General features: G+C 45.0%; 1 protein-coding gene across 1 annotated transcript in view; it reads right to left on the bottom strand.

Moving 5' to 3' along the window:
• LOC149366337 (receptor-type tyrosine-protein phosphatase kappa-like) overlaps window positions 1–17465 on the bottom strand; it is a 120755-nt gene extending 103290 nt beyond the window's left edge. Inside the window, exons 1-3 of the mRNA XM_089550200.1 lie at window positions 16789–17465; window positions 3248–3329; window positions 1180–1249 (exon numbers count right to left, since the gene is read on the bottom strand). Coding sequence (XP_089406326.1) covers window positions 1180–1249; window positions 3248–3329; window positions 16789–16837 — 201 coding nt within the window. The 5' untranslated portion in view covers window positions 16838–17465. The remainder of the gene's footprint in view (window positions 1–1179; window positions 1250–3247; window positions 3330–16788) is intronic.
• Window positions 17466–17753: the final 288 nt, after the last annotated feature.

The following is a 17753-nucleotide window of genomic DNA, read 5'->3' as shown; positions in this document are numbered from 1 at the left end:
AAGACATACTGCGAAAAGTCGCTTTAAAGCTGATCCGCAATGTTTTCCTAGATTCTTGCTTTTAATGTCGCGTGCTGAAGAAGACCTAACGCAGCGGATTTAGGTTACTGTTACGTCAGCACGCTGCATAATGTGTCTGTGCCGCTTTCGGAGACTGTACTTGCTCACATCTGCCGTCGCTTAACGCGACTTCAAGCAATCCCAAGGGCAAACACTCGATGCCAGGCGCACCACCAACCTCACCGGCTTCGTGGCTCTGATCCTTATTCTGTGCGGAAATCTAAAAAAACCACCTGTTATTTTAGTTTTTATTGGCCAGGGTGGCATAGCACCATTTTCAAGAGAAGCTTCATCTTATCAAGACGCCAGCGGTCACAATGCCGCCTCAGAGAGAGAAATAGGAGAAAAAGAGGAAGAAGGAAGGCAGGTACGTTAACAAGAGCGGTGTTCTGGTTGGCTACCTAGCACTCAGGAAGAAGGGTGATAGGACTGAGAACGGAAAGAGAGAAAGGGTGAGAGGCACAGGAAAATTGGTTCCTTAATTAAGTCGTTCTCAGGAAGCAAAAGAGTTCGTTGTAGGCCTTGAGGGCAGTAGATTGCTGTGGCCACAGCCCCGGATCCTATCCGCTGCTGAAATACCCGAATTCTACAGGCACCTGAAGCCTTTCTGGCCCGATGCTTATGTATGAGTATTGTCCTCGCCCTTTCTCGCTTGATTCTCTATCGTTCAATTCCCATTTTTACATTTTTTACTTTATGAAGGCATTAATTACGGAGGAAGAAGGGGTCGACAACGCGGCTCCTTATCCTACTTTCCCCTCGTTTAAGCATTCTTACGTTCCTATGTGGCCTCTTTAGCAAATTGCTTTTAGCTCGTACTTCCCAACTGACAGCTTGAAGTATCTTTAAAGCGGAGTTTTAGGCTGTTGTGACCGTAAGTTGTAGCTAACTAACTGCGCTCTTTGTTCTAGATACCTGACCCTTTTCCCGATGAACTGCGTTGACCTTTACAGCTTACATCTCAAGCTGCGGCATTAAATGTACTATGGCGTGTAAAGACGACAACTTTAAGCGGTATATGAAATCTACCAGGCCATACACGTATAGTTGCGCTGTATCACCTTAAACGCTGTTGGAAAACATTCACAATCAGGATGCACATAAGTGCACTGTACTTACCAGTGCATAAAAGACGGTTCCGTAAACATGTGCTCTGGTGTTGGTTAAGCAAGCAGACATGCAGTGAACCCTAAAATGAGGGGAAAAGAACCTTATAAACTTTTTTACTCCACACAAGGCAAAAGTTCTCACAGGGAAATAAAAAAAAACACGAGATGAGAACAGATGGAAGACGAAATATACAAAAATAGAAAAATGCGAACCAGGGAAATTAACGAATTTAGGTAGTAATTTCTTTTGACTCAATAAGTTAAACACTTTTTTCCGCTGCATGACTACGCTGCTGATGAGAAGTTTAAATGGCGCAGCTAGCCTCTTTATCACCTATTTGTGCCGCTACTCTACACCCCAACTCCTTTAATCACACAAGACAACACTGCTCGGAGCTCTTGTTACCGCCATCGCTCTTGTATTTTCCCGATTTATGTTTTGGTTGGGTTATTAAATCAGCTACCACAAACTTTTCAGGTCCCCCTAATAGTTATTCCAGTTGTTATGTGGCTTTTCTTAAAACTGCAAAATCCTTTCATGTTTTTGATTGTAATTACCAACAGTAGGGAGTTCTTACAACGCAATAAAGAAAACTCATCACACATTCATCATCACACAGCTCATCACACAATGCATGGCGCAAAAACACAGCCTCAAGCTCGAAGCTTGCGGCCTACACTTCGTAGCAGCATGGAAGCGTCGGCCACTTCCAAAAGAAAGTGAATGCTGCCCCTTAAAGGAGTGCAGACATCTAACTTTTCCGTGCACGTTTTCTTCATAGTTATCGCTTCGCCTCATTGAAAAATCAATCACCATGTGGTATATACCTACAACCGCTAAATAATTTGTAATCAAATTCCTTTTTCATGCTGTTTCGGTTTCAATAACCGGACAATGACTCGGACGTCAAAGTGTGGTTCATGTAAGGCATGAAAAAACTGCAATATTATCGCTGCTTCTACATTCATTGTCATTACGGCTCTTGAAGAAGGCTGACTTCAACACTCTAGTGAATAAAATGATGAAGCAGCGATTATATCGACGTTTTCTTCATGCCTCACGTGAAATATATCCACACTTTGACGTCGCACCCATCGCTGGGCTGTTGAAATCGAAACACCATGAGAGAAAAATTCGATTCTAAATCATATAGCAGTCATAGACGAATACCACACTGTGATTCATGCATAGTAGTGTCTTCCGCATCATTACATAGAAGAAAACAGGCGACCGAAATTAGGTGTCTGTATTTCCTTAAATGTATGAATCTGATGTTGAAAGTTTGTGACAAGGCCTACCAAGATTAAGATAAAAAAAAACTGTTTCGAAAACAACGCAAGAAATCAGCTTATTTTCTTTCTTGATGCTCTATAACTACATTACCTCTTCTTAAGCAGCTGCCAGATCGTTTCTCCCATTCTCATTACTTTATTGTGAAGCCCAAGAAAGGGGAACAGAACCTTTCACGGAGAGGCGCTCAAACCGTGCTACCCAACTAACTTTACACAGCCGCCATTGACCAAGCGACGGTTTTAAAGTCTGGCCACCTTTCATTACCAGCCTCACTCGCGCCTGCCCGTGGATCAGAAATCGGGCTCGAAATGCATTCTTATCAGAATTTCTATAAAAAAGAAACACGCAGCATGGCTCCATCGATGCAACTATATTATCCTTACCTAAATGGCCGTAGTTAGGACTAGTTGCAGGAGTGAAAAAGCGCTCATAGCGACCAACGCACAGGAATGGAGAAACACGATGCGTCTCTGTTTTTCTGCGTCTGAATTTTTCAGCACCTTTTCACGCCTCTAACTTAATTAAAGAAAAAAGCACGAGAAACTGATTTTGTGAAATTAGAGCACCAACATATTCACATCAAACCTGTCACACCACCTGTAACTGGACAGTTGATAATCGATTACTTTCAACTTCTCCTTTCAAATTCGGAAGGAACTAGCGTGGCACCCATTCTACAACTAGCATTTTTGTGATTGTGTTAAGGGTGATATGAAATTCTAATGGCCTTTAAAGCATGTTCTCCCGAAATGTAGTAATTTAATATGCAATATTTGGAACTTACGTGCATGTCTGGTTGTAGCCGCAGCTGTCTCTTAGGAACGAATCCCCAGTGTCTGAACAGTAAAGAGTTCTGCAACTTGTGCCTGTAACAAAAGAAAAGCAAGGGTTGCTGTAAACATAAAAATATTTCCGCTGACTATGGATTAATGCGCAGATGATCTTTACCACGAACTTGTTTTCTAGATCTTCAGGCCGACATTCACCACCTGCTGGGGATTTGCCCGGCGCTGAAGCCGACAAGAATTCGGCCCCTGGCGGCAGCAGGTCTTTCATCCAATAATAGGGCTTCGTACACCGCTTGGACACAAGGACTTCATCATCGTTCACTGCTCGATTTCATTAGATCAGCGAACCTTTTTTCATTTATTACGGCATATTCATCTATCATTTCATACCGTTTTATGCCCTGAGGGAATCAACATCGCTTTAAAAAAAAACAAAAAACAGACGATTCAGTAATGAAAGCCAATGCCAGAGGAAACGCAGTTTCAATCACAAGGGCCAAGCACAGCTGACATCATCATTGTTATCAACCCAGCTGTGTCCATTGGAGGAACGGACCTCTTCCATATTGCTGCAATTAATCGTCAAGCATCGGATGCGCCCAACTTTATCCTCGCAAACTTTCCCATTTTATTCGCCCACCTCCTTTACTCGTACGTTACTGTTAACGACCAACGGTTGTCTGGCTTTCGCATTGCAGGCCTCTTCTTCATTCTGATTCGATGTAGTTAACTGTCGTTTGTTCTCTTGCGTATCCTAAAGTCTTCATGTTTATTCAAGTTGACCGATTATTTTCTTTCTATAGCCTGCTAAACAGTCGTCAGGTTCAGATCAATCTTTTTCGATAGCCTCTACGTTTCTGCCCCTTTGCATGGTGCTTCGAAGGTACAGCTGTTAAACACATTCCTGTTGAGGGATATTGGCGAACTGTTATTAATAAAGTTAAAATACCTCTAAAATGCTTAAAACATCATTGTTATTCAAGATACCTCATACTCGTGGTCCAGATCTGCGGTCACTACATACATGCCCTCAGTAGATGTTATTCCCTCAGCACTACCGCTGCTTCGCTGCCTATCGTAAACGTTGTTTCCTTACGAGACTCCCCAAAATTACTTGAGATTTCTTCATATTAATCTTTATACCGACTATTCTTGGCCTGTCCAGATCGATAATGATCCTTTTCAATTTGTCACAGATGTTATTTGAAAACAAATGTCGTCCGCGAACAGCACATTACTGAAGGTTTTCTTAATTAAACTTGTTTTCTGCTCTTTCCAATCCAGATCTCTCAATACCTTCAGTAAACACTCTCCTAATTGTACATCGAGGGATAGTTTCGCCCCGCCTGACACCATTCCCTGCTATATTTTGTTACGGTCTCTTCAGAAGACTCTAAAGGGTGAGCAGTCGCTGCAAACGTTTTCGAGTACTTTTAAATATCCCTCTTCTGCACCCTGGATCCGATTATCGTGCATAAAACCTGAGGTTTCGAATGGGAGTAATGCTTTCGCGCGACCTGTGTAGGCTTATTAGCTGTATATTATTTCTGCGCATTTCGCAATGATCTGATTACTGGTAGGAGTATGGTCATTCATGACCAGAGAGTTCCTGCCAAATACGTGCCACCCACTTCTTCTAGTTACTTCAATTTCGTGGTCCGGATTTTCGGTCGCTCTGTGGTAGACGTATCCCCCTTACCACAATCACCTAGCTAGCTTCCTTAAACAGGCTTTACATTCCGAGGCTGTTAAACATTAGTTCAATTTTCTCCATATTAACTTTTAAGCCTACCGTTCTTTCTTTCATTCTCTATTTCAGCATCAGGTGAAACACAGAGCCTGACGCAGGGACAGAAGCTAAAAGCTCTTGGTGCCTGACGAGGCCTCTGACCCTACACAGTTCACAGCGGTACAAATACAACACGTATCTTTGAACAAAAGAATAAAGTGTGCCTCCCAGCTGTAATCACAGAAGATAAAAACAAACGCAACATTTGACACTTCCGGTCTAAGTCGGCCACCATGATTTGCAATTAGACCTCTCAGTTATACAGGAAGACAATGTCATCTGCGAATCGCACATCCCTAAGGTATTTTACAGCGACCTATTACCCGCAACTCTTTCCATTCGAGGTCTCTGAATTTCACCTTTGAGCAAGCGGTGAATATTACTGGAGACATCGCGCCTCCCTTCCTGGCATCGTTTCAAATGGCGGTTTTATTCTTTTTATGGCGAACTAATTGCGTGTAGCCGCTATAGATATATTTTAGTATTTTCACATATGGCTTTTGTGCACCTTGGTGCCCTAACGCCTGCCTAACTGCTGGGGCTCCGAATGAATCTAGCGCTTTCTTGTAGTTCATGAAGGCTGTACATAGAGACTGGTTATATTTTGCGCAAGTATCCATCACCTGATTGATAGTGTGAATATGGTTGACTGTCGAGTAGCTGTTATGAAAGTACGCTTCGTCCTTTTATTGATCGAAGACTAAGGCTGTCCAGGTTCTATTAGCAATTTTCTTATTAACTGCCTTCAGACAATGAACAGTAAATTGATCGCTCTGTAATTGTTTAGGACATTGACGCCCCCTTACGTATCAATTAGGACGAAGTTTAGCGTTCTTGAAGTACCCTTTTACACTCGAGCTCACGAAAAATTGCTTATACAGGGTGGCCACTTTTCCAGCACAATCTCACAACGGTCCTTCAAGAGGCCTGCTGTTACCTGACCTGCACGAGCTGCTTTACACTGTAACGTACCCGGCTTCTATAAATGCTCGCCTGCTATCTCATTCGTGCCCTCCGCTTAGTGAGTTCACGTCACAAGGCGCTTGCGCACACGCTGTTCGAACCACCTCTCCTCCGGGCCAGCCAATGTGTTCTTAATGAAAGCATCTAGATACCAGCGCCAAGCAGGAGCTTGTGGGGACGCCTTCGTCCCCAGCGTTCGCTTTCCCGCAACGCACTAGTTCCCTGTGGTTAGCTTCCCCGCAACGCACTCCCCTTAGTTGGTCAAATGTTTAGGGGAATATCCCAAGGTGGAGTACATTTGTAATAAGGGAGTAATTACTCATTGGCATCCACCCGAGCGCAGCCATACGGCTACAAAGAAAATCTATACAGCTTTCTTAGAAACTTCGTAGTTAAAGAAAAATTCGTCCTGGTCCGGGGTTCGAACCCAGGACCACCGCTTCACCGGAGCAGTCGCTCATAGTCAGGCAAGCATGGAGGCACAGTATTAAACTAGAAATTGAACTAGCGCGAAAGCATGTCAGTCATAACACGAAAGAGAAAACAAAACAAACAAAATAAGAAATACTGCTCATAACTAAACTAATACATATTACTAAGAAGAAATATTTTTACAGAGTGTTCAAAGTTTCTAGATATTTTGATCTCATGTGGGATGTCGTTCCAAATTTTAGCACCATAGAACTGCAGGAAAATCTGATCATAAAGCTTTATTTGGGTGTTAAACGGAGATTAAAGTTTAAATGGCTGGCATTCCATCTTAATCACAGGCATAGTAAAAATATGGATTGTGAGTTCGAGCAGTCTAATGGACCGCGTGTAGTCAAAATTATTGCTTTGACTGCCACTATCAAAAATCATTCTGTTTTCTTTCTTTCACTCACTCCTTCATACATTCTCATAGGGGCTATTTGAGGCGTGCATGAAGAAATTAGACAACTGCTGCTACTTTCCACGTTGCTGAAAGGAGAAGCGAGAAAAGTTGGGCACGCAGGCTAAGGAGTGCAGTAATCCCCTTGCGTGTTCGTGCCGCTAGGGTAAATTTTAGCGCTGTGGTTTAGGTGCACCTTTGCGGCGCCCTCACATGTAGCGGCAAAGGACGGTGCAAGCGCAAGCGCAAGCGGTCGCTTGGAAGTTATGACTGCCTGTCGAGGTGTTTTTGTTATGTTTGCAGAAAAACCGCTTACTGCACGCCTATGTGCCATTCTAAACGCCTTATATGCTGAAAAACCATGTCATGAGAGACCCATGAAACTTGGGACTACATCTGCGACGTGTACCCGCGTGTCAGTGCTTTATGTCCACCTCGGTTTCGTTATATGCCCGGCGAATTTTTCGAGTGCCTGACGAGTCATTTGTTAGTATTTGAGTTTTTTCCCATTATTGTCATTCATTTACATTAGAAGACTGTAGCGACAGTTTTCCTCTATAACACTGGAGTAAAAAACGGAACAGCGCCAGTGACAAGGTTAAAGGTGCACTAGAGAGGAATCTGAACTCGTCGTTTAACGCGGGAACTCAATCTACACGCGCTGGGCATTCTTAGCAACTTCCAATTGTTGTCCTGTGCGACCGATTTCCCTAATTTAAACCGGATTAAATGTCTCGGCTCCTACCTTTTTTTTTTAACTCGACGCAGACGGTAGGAGGAGTCACCCTACCTTTCAGACAGTCCGTGGCGGCTTGCCGCTCTGCCATCGGCGGAGTAATACGTACCGATCGGAGAAAGCAAGGAGTCCGCGAGTATTTTTATTTCCGGGAGCATAATTTGCGGCTATGTAGCCTCTGAATGGATTCATTTATTCAGGAAAAGATAAAAAACGAAATTAAAGTGAAAGCGAAGCCTCCACGCGACTGCCCGAAAGGCACTCCACGCCTTAGTTGACTCCTCCTACCGTATGCGGCGAGTTCACAAAAAGACGGGAGCCCGGATGTTTAATCCGATTTTAATTATGGAAATCTGTAGTGCAGGATAATAATTCGAAGTTTCTGAGCAGCCTCGGAACGTGTAGATCGAGTTCCCGCGGTAAAAATACGAGTTCAGATTCCTCTTTAGTGCACCTTTAACACATATGTCTCGCCACAAATGGTGGACAGCTGTGCCTTGCATCTAGTTGCGATTCGCACTGCGCATTTTGCTTGTGAAAAGCGTAATTTTTGTATGTACTCGTCTTACAAGACATACTTGCTAAGCAGGCGTGTGGTATATATCATGAAGGAGGCAAACCTCTGCAGGGAAATTCCGTGCTGTGTACAAGACTCTTCGAGGCAATGTTGCCAGTTTTTAAAAGGACGAATTCAAGAGATTTTAGAAGGATTCTTCGACCTACTCCAAACATAGAAATTTAGTGTGGCACGTTAGCCCCGCCCTTCCTCTCTTATCAGAGTCCCTTTCGCGCTGCCTATATTGACATATTCGACATGAACCAACTTGCCCCAAAGTGCATTTTGCTGAGCTATACACTAAACTAAACGAAGTAGAATGGCACATGCAGCTCTGTACTTGTTGCAGTAATATTTAGTAGGACGTAACCTCTTTGTAGAGCACGTTCTTGTCCTTCTGTGCGTAATTTATTTAGGTGCCAGAATAATGGCGAAGGGAACGAACTGAAACGCGAAAATGTATAGAAAGGATTTTTAGCTGGGGACGAATAAAAACCTGAGTGCCTAATTTTGACTACTTTAGTGTGCTTTTCTAACTCTAAACGCGATGGTGAGCCGCAAGTGGAATTTATTGCCTGTATCTTTTTTTCCCCGACTTAGCATATTCTCCCAAGTATAGCCTTCCAAATCTTTAGCTGGCGTTGGCGACGGCCGCTTTTTCAGCGCTCCTGCATTTTGCGGCGAAGAAAACTTGCTGAAATGTCAATATTAAGCACGGGCTTAGTAAGCCTGTGCTTATATTGGACAATTTCGCAAGTTTTCTCCGTCATAAGCTGCAGGAGCACGAAAAACGCGGCCGTCACGCACGCCAGCTAAAGATTTGGCCGGCTGTACATAGTGGCGGGCACTCAATTGCTGTAAATCGAAGCACGGCCTTGTGATAGAGCACCCGGCCCCCATTCGGGAGGTCCTGGGTTCGATCCCCAGTACCGCTGGGTACCCACCGGTTTTCTAATGGGTACAAGATTTTTCCCGGCCTGATGCTCGGCTCTTCTGAGGTGAGATGCTTGGAAAAAGGGTCTTGGACCAAACCGTTGAATTCACTCTGCCACGGTGGGCAGGTTTCTCTCAGTCCAGAGGGCAGGTTGGCACCGGCTCTATTAGGGCATGTTGTCATGACGTCACGAGGACGCAAGAACCCTCTAACCCGGTATGCCGATTGCCTTATTTGTCACGATGGGAAGTTTGTGATGACGACGCGAGTGCATGTGACCACTCGTCTCCTTACGGAATCTATGAGGGGTGCCGTTCTCTAGACTGGACACCGCTGGCCTCCTTTCGGTATCTATGAGGGGTGCGACGGCTAGATACTGGTCCTTCCCAGACATTCGACACATCCACCTTAAACGGCTAGATCCAGCAATTGCCTTTTCTGTTCCTCGATAAACACCGCACCCTATTGCATGCCTAATGAATAGGTCACGGTTAAACGTTGCCTTAGGCACAAGTACAGTCGGGGACAAAAGTCTCCGGACCACGTGTTCCTCAAACGAAGCTTATAGCTATACTATGAGACAGCGGCCGGAGACCGCGCTTGTGGTGATGAAAGAACAAAAATTTAACTTTTACCACTACAAGTGTGGTTTCCAGCTGCAGAATAATAAAAGAGCTATCGGCTTCGTTAATGAAACACGTGGTCCGGAGACTTTTGTCCCTGACTGTACTTGCATTTAATTGGACAAGCGGACTCCCCGGACTGTTCCGCATGTGGCGTGCTGGACACTGTAGAGCATGTTTTAGTGGTGTACCCAGAATATGCACGACAAAGACTCGTCCTGCCATCTATTTTTCAGTGTTTTGACCCAAGGCCCCTCTCGGAGGACTTGATCCTCGGCTCTTGGCCAGATGGATCGAGGGCTAGCTCTACGGGCAGCGCGGGCGCTCTCACGTTTTTTCAGCGATACGGGCCGTGACTCGAGTTTGTAATGTTGGCAAGTGTGCCTTGTCTTTTTTTCATCTGCCTCCTCCCATCATCATAATCCCCCATCATGACCCTCTTTTTTTCTCCTCTTCCCATTCCCCAGCGCTAAGCAGCAGGCCAGATGTTCATTTTTCAGGCCAACCTCTCTGCCTTTCCTGTCAATAAACTATCTCTCCCACTCTCTCTCTCCGTAACACAGACTATCAATTTTTATGGCTGCTAGCGCATTAGCACCTCACCACCTTCATCCTTAAAAGCGATGTCGTTATCATAATTATCATCAGCGTGACTACGTCAACTGCAGGACAAATGCCTCTCCCATATCTCTTCAATCAACCTCCTTATGTGCCAGCTGCGTACATCCAATCCGCGCAAAATTCTTAATTTTATTTTCCCACCTAATTATCTGCCGCCCCCTTCTACGCTTTTCTTCCCTTGAAATCTAGTCTCTTACTCTTAAGGACCACCGGTTATCTTACCTTCGCAATACGTGCCCTGCTCAAGCACATTTCTTGCTATTGATTGCTACTCAGATGCCATGAACCCGCGTTTGATCCCTGACCCGCTCTGCCCTCTTCCTGTCTCTTAACGTTACACCTATCATTTTTATTTCCAAAGCTCACTGCGCTGTATTTAGGTTGAACCTTTTCCATTAGCCTTCTTGTTTCTGCAGTACAGCGGAGTACTGGTAAGATATAGCCATTATATACCTTTCTTTTGACGGATACTAGTAAACTGCCATTCATGATCCGAAAGGACGTGCCATATGCGCTCCACCGCATTCATATTCTTGTAATTATTTCTTTCTCGTGACCTGGATCAGCGGTCACTACCTGCTCGTAAGTAGATGTATTTCCTTACCACTTCCCTCAGCTCCCTGTCAATTACGTACTGCTGTTCCCTTGCGGGACTGCTGTACATTACTTTGCTTTTATGCATATTAATTTTTAGACCTACAGCACTACTCTACCTAACTCATTGATCATGTTTTGCAGTTCATCTCCTGAGTGACTTCGGAAAGCAATGCCATCAGCGATTCGTAGCTTCTTAAGGAATTCTTTATTAACTCTTATCTGCAACCGTTCCCAATCCAGGCCTCTGACTGTCTCCTGTAAACAGTCGGTGAAATGTATTGCCGGGATCGAGTCTTCCGGCCTCACACACTTTCTTATTGAAATTTTCTTGTTGACTTTATGAGGTACTACAGTAGCTGTGCACCAGCTATAGACATCTGCCAGCATTTTTACATAAGGCTCTTCTACACCATGATTCCACAATTCCTGCATGACTGCTGCTGTTGTTGTGACTGAGAGAAGGGTGAAAAAGAAATTGCACGGGCCTGCCTACTGGCTCGAGCCAAGCCACCACCGCTGCCACGTGCAGATAGAGGAGAGTTCAAAGATCAGAGGAAAGAGAAAAAGGAAAGAAAAGACGCGCGTCGTACCGTCGGAGCGGACGCTGCTAAAAAAAACAGATAAGCGACCGAAGCCGCGCTCGCCGAAGCGAGGACAGATACTCAGATTCCTGCATGACTCGCTTACTGCATGACTCGCTTACTCGTAATCTAACATACAGGGTGTTTCACCTAACATGTACAGAGGGCAAAACGCATGTCTAGAACACGTTCCGAGCGTGTTTCGGGCTCAACACGCGATAGCTAGAGATAAGATTTGGTTAAAAATGGTCTGGATGCAAACATGGGCAGTTAAACTCATAGAATTTAATCGTCAATTTCTGCCTTCTTGGTCGCAGCGGCTTTGGCAGCGGCAAAACACACAGTTTGGTTGTTCTAGGCATGTGTTTTGCCCTCTGTACCAAGGATACAAAAAAGTGGGCCACCGGACCTGGGTAAAACCAGCAACATATTGTTTCCCGTCGTGTGGCGCTCCGCGAAGTATTTTTAATTGCTCCTGATTAGTTAATTAGCTATGATTAATTAGGCAAATTTGCTATTATTCACTTTAGGGTCACGTGCGTTCTCTTAAGTTGTAGAGGGGATTAAAAAAGAACCGACGGTTCAGTTTCTCGCAGCAACGTATCTCCTACGTGGTCCTTTTTTCTCGACGTTTGAAGAACGCCTGCGAAATATGAAGCGTGCGCGCTGACTGGGCCCAAGTAGGCGATCACCGCTCAGTTAGGCGGGCTGTAAAATGATAAAAATAAAAGAAAACGAAGGCAACCTTTAAATACGCGACTGCTCTGCTTTCCCCTCCTTCTTTGTTTTGCCTATGCGATGGTTTAGTAAAAGTTCCGTCAGCATTGGCTGTAGATGGCCTGCTTATCCCTCATCGCGGATCACGGCGCGCACTTTCCATATCTAGGAAGAATGTGTTGACTCACTCTCAAAACAGTGGTGAGAACTGCTTCGGCCGCTCACTTCGAGACGGTGAGCGCGCACGCTTCGTTCACTCAAGACACGCTAGGCAGCGCTAGACAATACGGTAGCGGCAGAGCGCAATCACGTGCTTTTTTTCATATTTCGCGGGCTCTTTTTAAATGCTTTAAAAAGGACCACGTAGAAGACACTTTTCTGAAAAAAACTGGATCGGTTGTTTCATGATCCCCTCAAGAGCTTAATGAAACGCACGCGACCCAAAAGCGAATATTAAAAATTATGCGTAACTAATCAAGCTGATTAACTAATTAAGTGGAATCTAAAAAAATACTCTGAGAAGCTCCATGTGACGGGAAGCCATATGCTTTTCGTTTCAACCAGCTCTGGTGCGCCACTTTTTTTTTTAATCCTTGGTCCCAGTTACATGAAAACACCCTCTATAGGTGTTGGGTATATTCTGCGCCTTCCGCCAACCCGTGATCGACAGTTTAAATATGGTTTATTGTCGAGTGCCTTTTAAGAAAGCCTGCCTGGTAATTTGGTTGATTGAAGTCTATGGTTGTCCCAACTCTATTAGCAATTACCTTAGTAAACACGTTATAGGCAACGGACAGTAAGCTAATCAGTCTGTCATTTTTGAAGTCTTTGACGTCTCCTTTCTAATGGATTAAGATTATGTTAGCGTCCTTCCAAGCTTCTGGTACGCTTGAGGTCGTAAGGAATTGCGTGTACAAGGTGGCTAGTTTTTCTAGCACGATCTTCTTTCTTCAGCATATCTGCTGTCACCTGATCCTCACCAGCTGCTTTCCTCCTTTGCATTGCTCCTGAAGCTTTCGCTTCTTCTTTCTTTAGTGGCGGGATGCCCCAGTGTTGTGTGCTACTGGTTCTCTCATTTATGTTCTGACTACATTGGCTTCTGGATAGATTTGTGAAGAACTGTTTGGCTATTTTAGCTATCTTATTCATATTGCTAATGGCCTTGCCCTCTACGTCTCGAAGAAATCTGGTTTCTCCCTATGCCTAGTTGAATGTCCACCGGTTTCAATCTACATCCGTTCTTTAGAGCGAGCTCGATTCTCTACATATTGAATTTCCTTGTGTCGGCTACCTAGTGCTTATTGATTAACATTGAGGGCTCTGCGAGTTCTGTTTTGTCTATGGGGTTAGACTTCTTGATGCTTTGGTGTCTACTGAGATAGATAGCCTGCTGGTATCCTGCCGATTACACCTACCGCATACTAAGAAAGAAAGCCGTACTGAGATAAAGAATGCATTTGATTTATTCACCGCGTCTCGAACTGCACCTTCCGGGAACCCACTCCGTAGGCCCCTGCAGTAACACCTGTCAGGCTGCACATCAGTTTTGATTGTACCAGAAACTGCACATCACTTCTCGTATGCTTAAAACAAGGCGTCAGAAATTATTCCTTTTTTTCCCCTTGAGAACAACTGCTTATAGTCTTTTTTTGTGTGTGTAGCTTTGCTGGTAGCCATATGAACGACTCAAAATGAAACCTCATGGCTACCTTCCCAAACTTACGTCCTAGATCTCATTCAGGCAGCATTGCTGGCGGACAAAGCTCCCCAAAGCAGTCTGATTTCCCTTATTTCTGTCCATTTATCTACCGGCCCTAGGCTTATGCTGACATTTTTGAGGCAAACAAGTTCTTTATAATCATTTCTGTTCAAAGCTAAGTCCCTAGCCGCGAACTTACGGGAGGTTCCTCAAAGTTGATTTGAGTTATATCCGCGTTGTTATTCGCTTGAGGCCGGTCTTAGTGATTTGCTGTACTTTGTAGCGTATTTTTTATTTATTTGCCCGTTCACATATTTATTTTGTTATTTTAATACACTGCTGGCCAGTGGGTTCTGCTGGGTGCTAATAACAATGATCTAAACGGTGTCGCATCCCCTATGGTTTTGTGTATTATGACTTTTTTTGCTGTCACATTTCCTGTTCCTGCTACAGTTTCTTTTTGAGTTTCATACCCGTCTCAAGGAGCTGCGTACTGAATTGTGTGCGTAACCGTGACAGGAAGCAAGACGACCCGACCCCCTCGGCAAACTGTCCGGAATTAGGGTCACGGCCGCCTGATAGTCAGCGACGTTGCTCTACTTCGCCGTACAAGTCAAGCTCATAGAACTTCCTGTGTCTCTCAAATGGGAGACTACAAGCGCTCTACCGAAGCCATCAGACGGATGTCGCAAGTTGCTTGTAGGGATAACCTTACTTCCGTTACGGCAAAATTTTGCTTAGCCTCTTAATTTTTGTGTAAGAACATTCGGCCTGTTGTACGCATTCCATTTAGTGCAGTTCAGAGCTGTAGGTTATAATTTTACTCTCTGTTGGCAGCGTAGTCAAAGCCAGCAACGCCTCATGTATTTCATCCCATGTGGGATGCTTGCGTTGAGTCGGCGAGTCCAAAGCCCGTAATCCTGCGTAGTATTACGGCGAAGAGTATGCCAAGTTCTTCTTCAACTGCAAGGAGAACCTCTGGCACTGCAGCAAAACAGCCTTCTTAATCAGATTATATCCTGGTTCAAAGACCAAATTTGTTACTCCGTGTTCAATTAGATTGATGTCATAACAAGGTCAGTTTGTCCTACATCATTTTCTAATACTGATAGGATTTATTTAGCCTTAATAAACACATCTTATACACGCATTTTATGCATCACACTGAGATGTTATGAGAAATATTTACCTGCAAAATGTCACCTTAATGTTCTCTTCAAACAGAGATTTTGAACAATCAAACAAACATGGTGATTCAGCCTACTAATAAGAAAAGACTACGCTGCCGTAGAAGATATGACTTTGGTAGTATCTATGCTTCGTTTAAACACAGGAAAGTAACGGCTTCAGTATACCTTTGTATATCTTCTAAACACCTATGGTCCCACGAAGTTCAATTTATTTTCCTGCCCACAATATGACCGTCACATTAACGCGAGAACGTTAAGCCTTCCGTTGAGCGAAAAAACAGGTGGCGCTGGCGCAGGCGGCGTGCGAGAAAATGTGGTTCCGTCGAAAAGGCAGGTGCGTCACACGTGGTTTGCCAGGTTATAAAATTGATTAAAATATCACATACATTGAGAATACAATGCCGCAACTTGGCTCAAAAGGGGGCGCAAAAAAAATGTGAAGCAAATTAATCGCACTGGACACAAAGTTGTGGTTGGATGGGAATTGAACCCTTGCCCCCTGGATCGCGACTCAGACACGTTAGTCTTAGGCCAACAAGGCACGCTTGTTGGACATGTTTACAGGTAAGTTTTTGGTTTCTTGTCGAACAGTGTGTGCGCGTTCGAAGTTATACGTGAAGAGAACCTCAGGCTTGCAATAGAGCCATTAAACGCAGTCGCGTCATACCCTAACGGCGGAGCTTAACTGCCTGGCAAATTGTTTAAACTCGATGGCTTAGTTTCATTTACATAAATCTTCTTTGTATCTTCGTCTTTTTCGTCTGTTCCTTATTGTCTCCTCGGTGTTTGGTCTCTTTTTATTCTCTTTCAAACTGAATTATAGCGGCTGCCTCCCTGGTGAATAATTGGATCTTTCTGTGCCTCATCAAGGTGTCCAGCCACAGCATTAGCCTGGAAGCTCTCACTTTGCCCAGAAAAGTGGGACATAAGATTGATTTTAATCAAATGCAAACATTGCTGTTACTGTGCAAAGCTGTACAATGTACTTGTCACGTTCAGTAGTGCTCTGATTAAAATGCCGAAAAACATTGATTCTATTACCAATCCGCAAATGCAGCGGTCAATGTCCTTTAAACCACACGTCCGAAATTGATACTCACCCTGCCGACAGACCATTAAAGGAAAAGGACGTATAGCGAAAATTAGAGTTTGTTGCTCTTTGAATGTGAATAGTTTGCCTAACTTCTCCTTTTTGAATCCGTGCGATATGAAAAAACAACACTATTACAAACAAAACTATTACAACTATTACTATTACAAGTAAACTATTACAAAAAGCAACGTAGGAAGGCGCTTGGAAACATGTTGGGCAAAGAATTATACTAAAAACTATTTAGAAGAACAAATAATTCCTGCTTGTGCAGAGGGTACCAGACGATCCAATTGGTCACACAATGAATGAAGTTTGGAGATTATTAATAAGAACGCGAATTTATTATATTGTCTTCCTGCCCACTGAGCTATAATAAGGCAAGGTAGACTTCGGGTGCAGGCTTACTGAGCTTACTTCGGGTTACTGAGCTTCGGCGGGCCGCGCCATTTCTTCTCGGCCTAAAGACTGCATTCGTTGGCTAAAATATAAAAGAACAGAAGTCCACGCAGCAGACTTGGAATATATTTTGGCACTCCTAAAACAAGTGACACGCTGAGTTGGACTTACCCACAAAGCAGGCGAAGAGGAACAGTAAGACAACGCCCGGACGGAACATCACGCTTGATGCATGGGACACATCCTATTCCAGTTTGCCGTAGGTCGCGCTTGTCACTCGGCGCACAGGGCCAAACAAAAAGGGTGAAGACACGATGTCGACGACGCGTACATCCACCCACAAGCAGAGCCACGCGAGGAAGAAACCACCACTCTTGGCCGCGCCGTCCAAGGAAAGGGTGCCCTCAGGAAGCAGATCCTTCTGCTCGTCCCGTCAAAAGACGGCTAGAAACTATGAGACAATGGCTGCCTGTAAGCAGGTCTTCTAGAGTCTCCGTTAGCTCTTGGGCCGGCGCCGCTCGGATAACACAGTTACAAACAGACAAACGGACACCGCGTCTCCTCTCACAACCCTCACTCGGGGTGTTGGTCCCGAGGGGCAAGGGCTCGGCGATGAGCCTTAATTGCCCTAACTGCTTCGGGGGGCGGGGAGAGACGGCGTCGTGGTTCGTGAGGTCTTCGTCACCGCGGGTTCCTCTCCCGGTTCGTACGCGAGCAGCTCAAGAGAAGAGGGGAGCGACGGCCGCAGAGTCTCGCCTCGGTGGCACGCCCGCGCGTTACATGCACTGTATGTGCCTCCGCTCCCGAGTGCGTAGCCGCGCTGTTGCTGCAACTCGGCATGCGGGCTCCGGGAGAGATAGATAGCTCGGTGCGCGGTGCCGGTCCGGAGCGGAAATGACGTCACCCGCCACCGGCACTTGTGGGTTACGTCCTGCGGCCGACTGCGGTGGCAACGTCGCTGTGGGCGAGAAGGGAGGAACGTCGAACTTCCTGGATTCCGACTCTCTGTAGCGGCGTTACTGGGCGACGGAGTCCCGGTCACGCGGAGGACGTTCGTGGCTGAGCCAGTCTTTGTGCCGCTACGGTTGGTGTATCAGCATTTGGACTTCCAGCCGCTGAAATGGCAACTATGGCTG

This window comes from Amblyomma mixtum, chromosome 1 (genome assembly GCF_055824585.1).
Source record: "Amblyomma mixtum isolate Tamu chromosome 1, ASM5582458v1, whole genome shotgun sequence".
Taxonomy (NCBI): domain Eukaryota; kingdom Metazoa; phylum Arthropoda; class Arachnida; order Ixodida; family Ixodidae; genus Amblyomma; species Amblyomma mixtum.
Note: the sequence above shows the minus strand (reverse complement) of the source record. Positions and strands in the feature narration are given on the sequence as shown.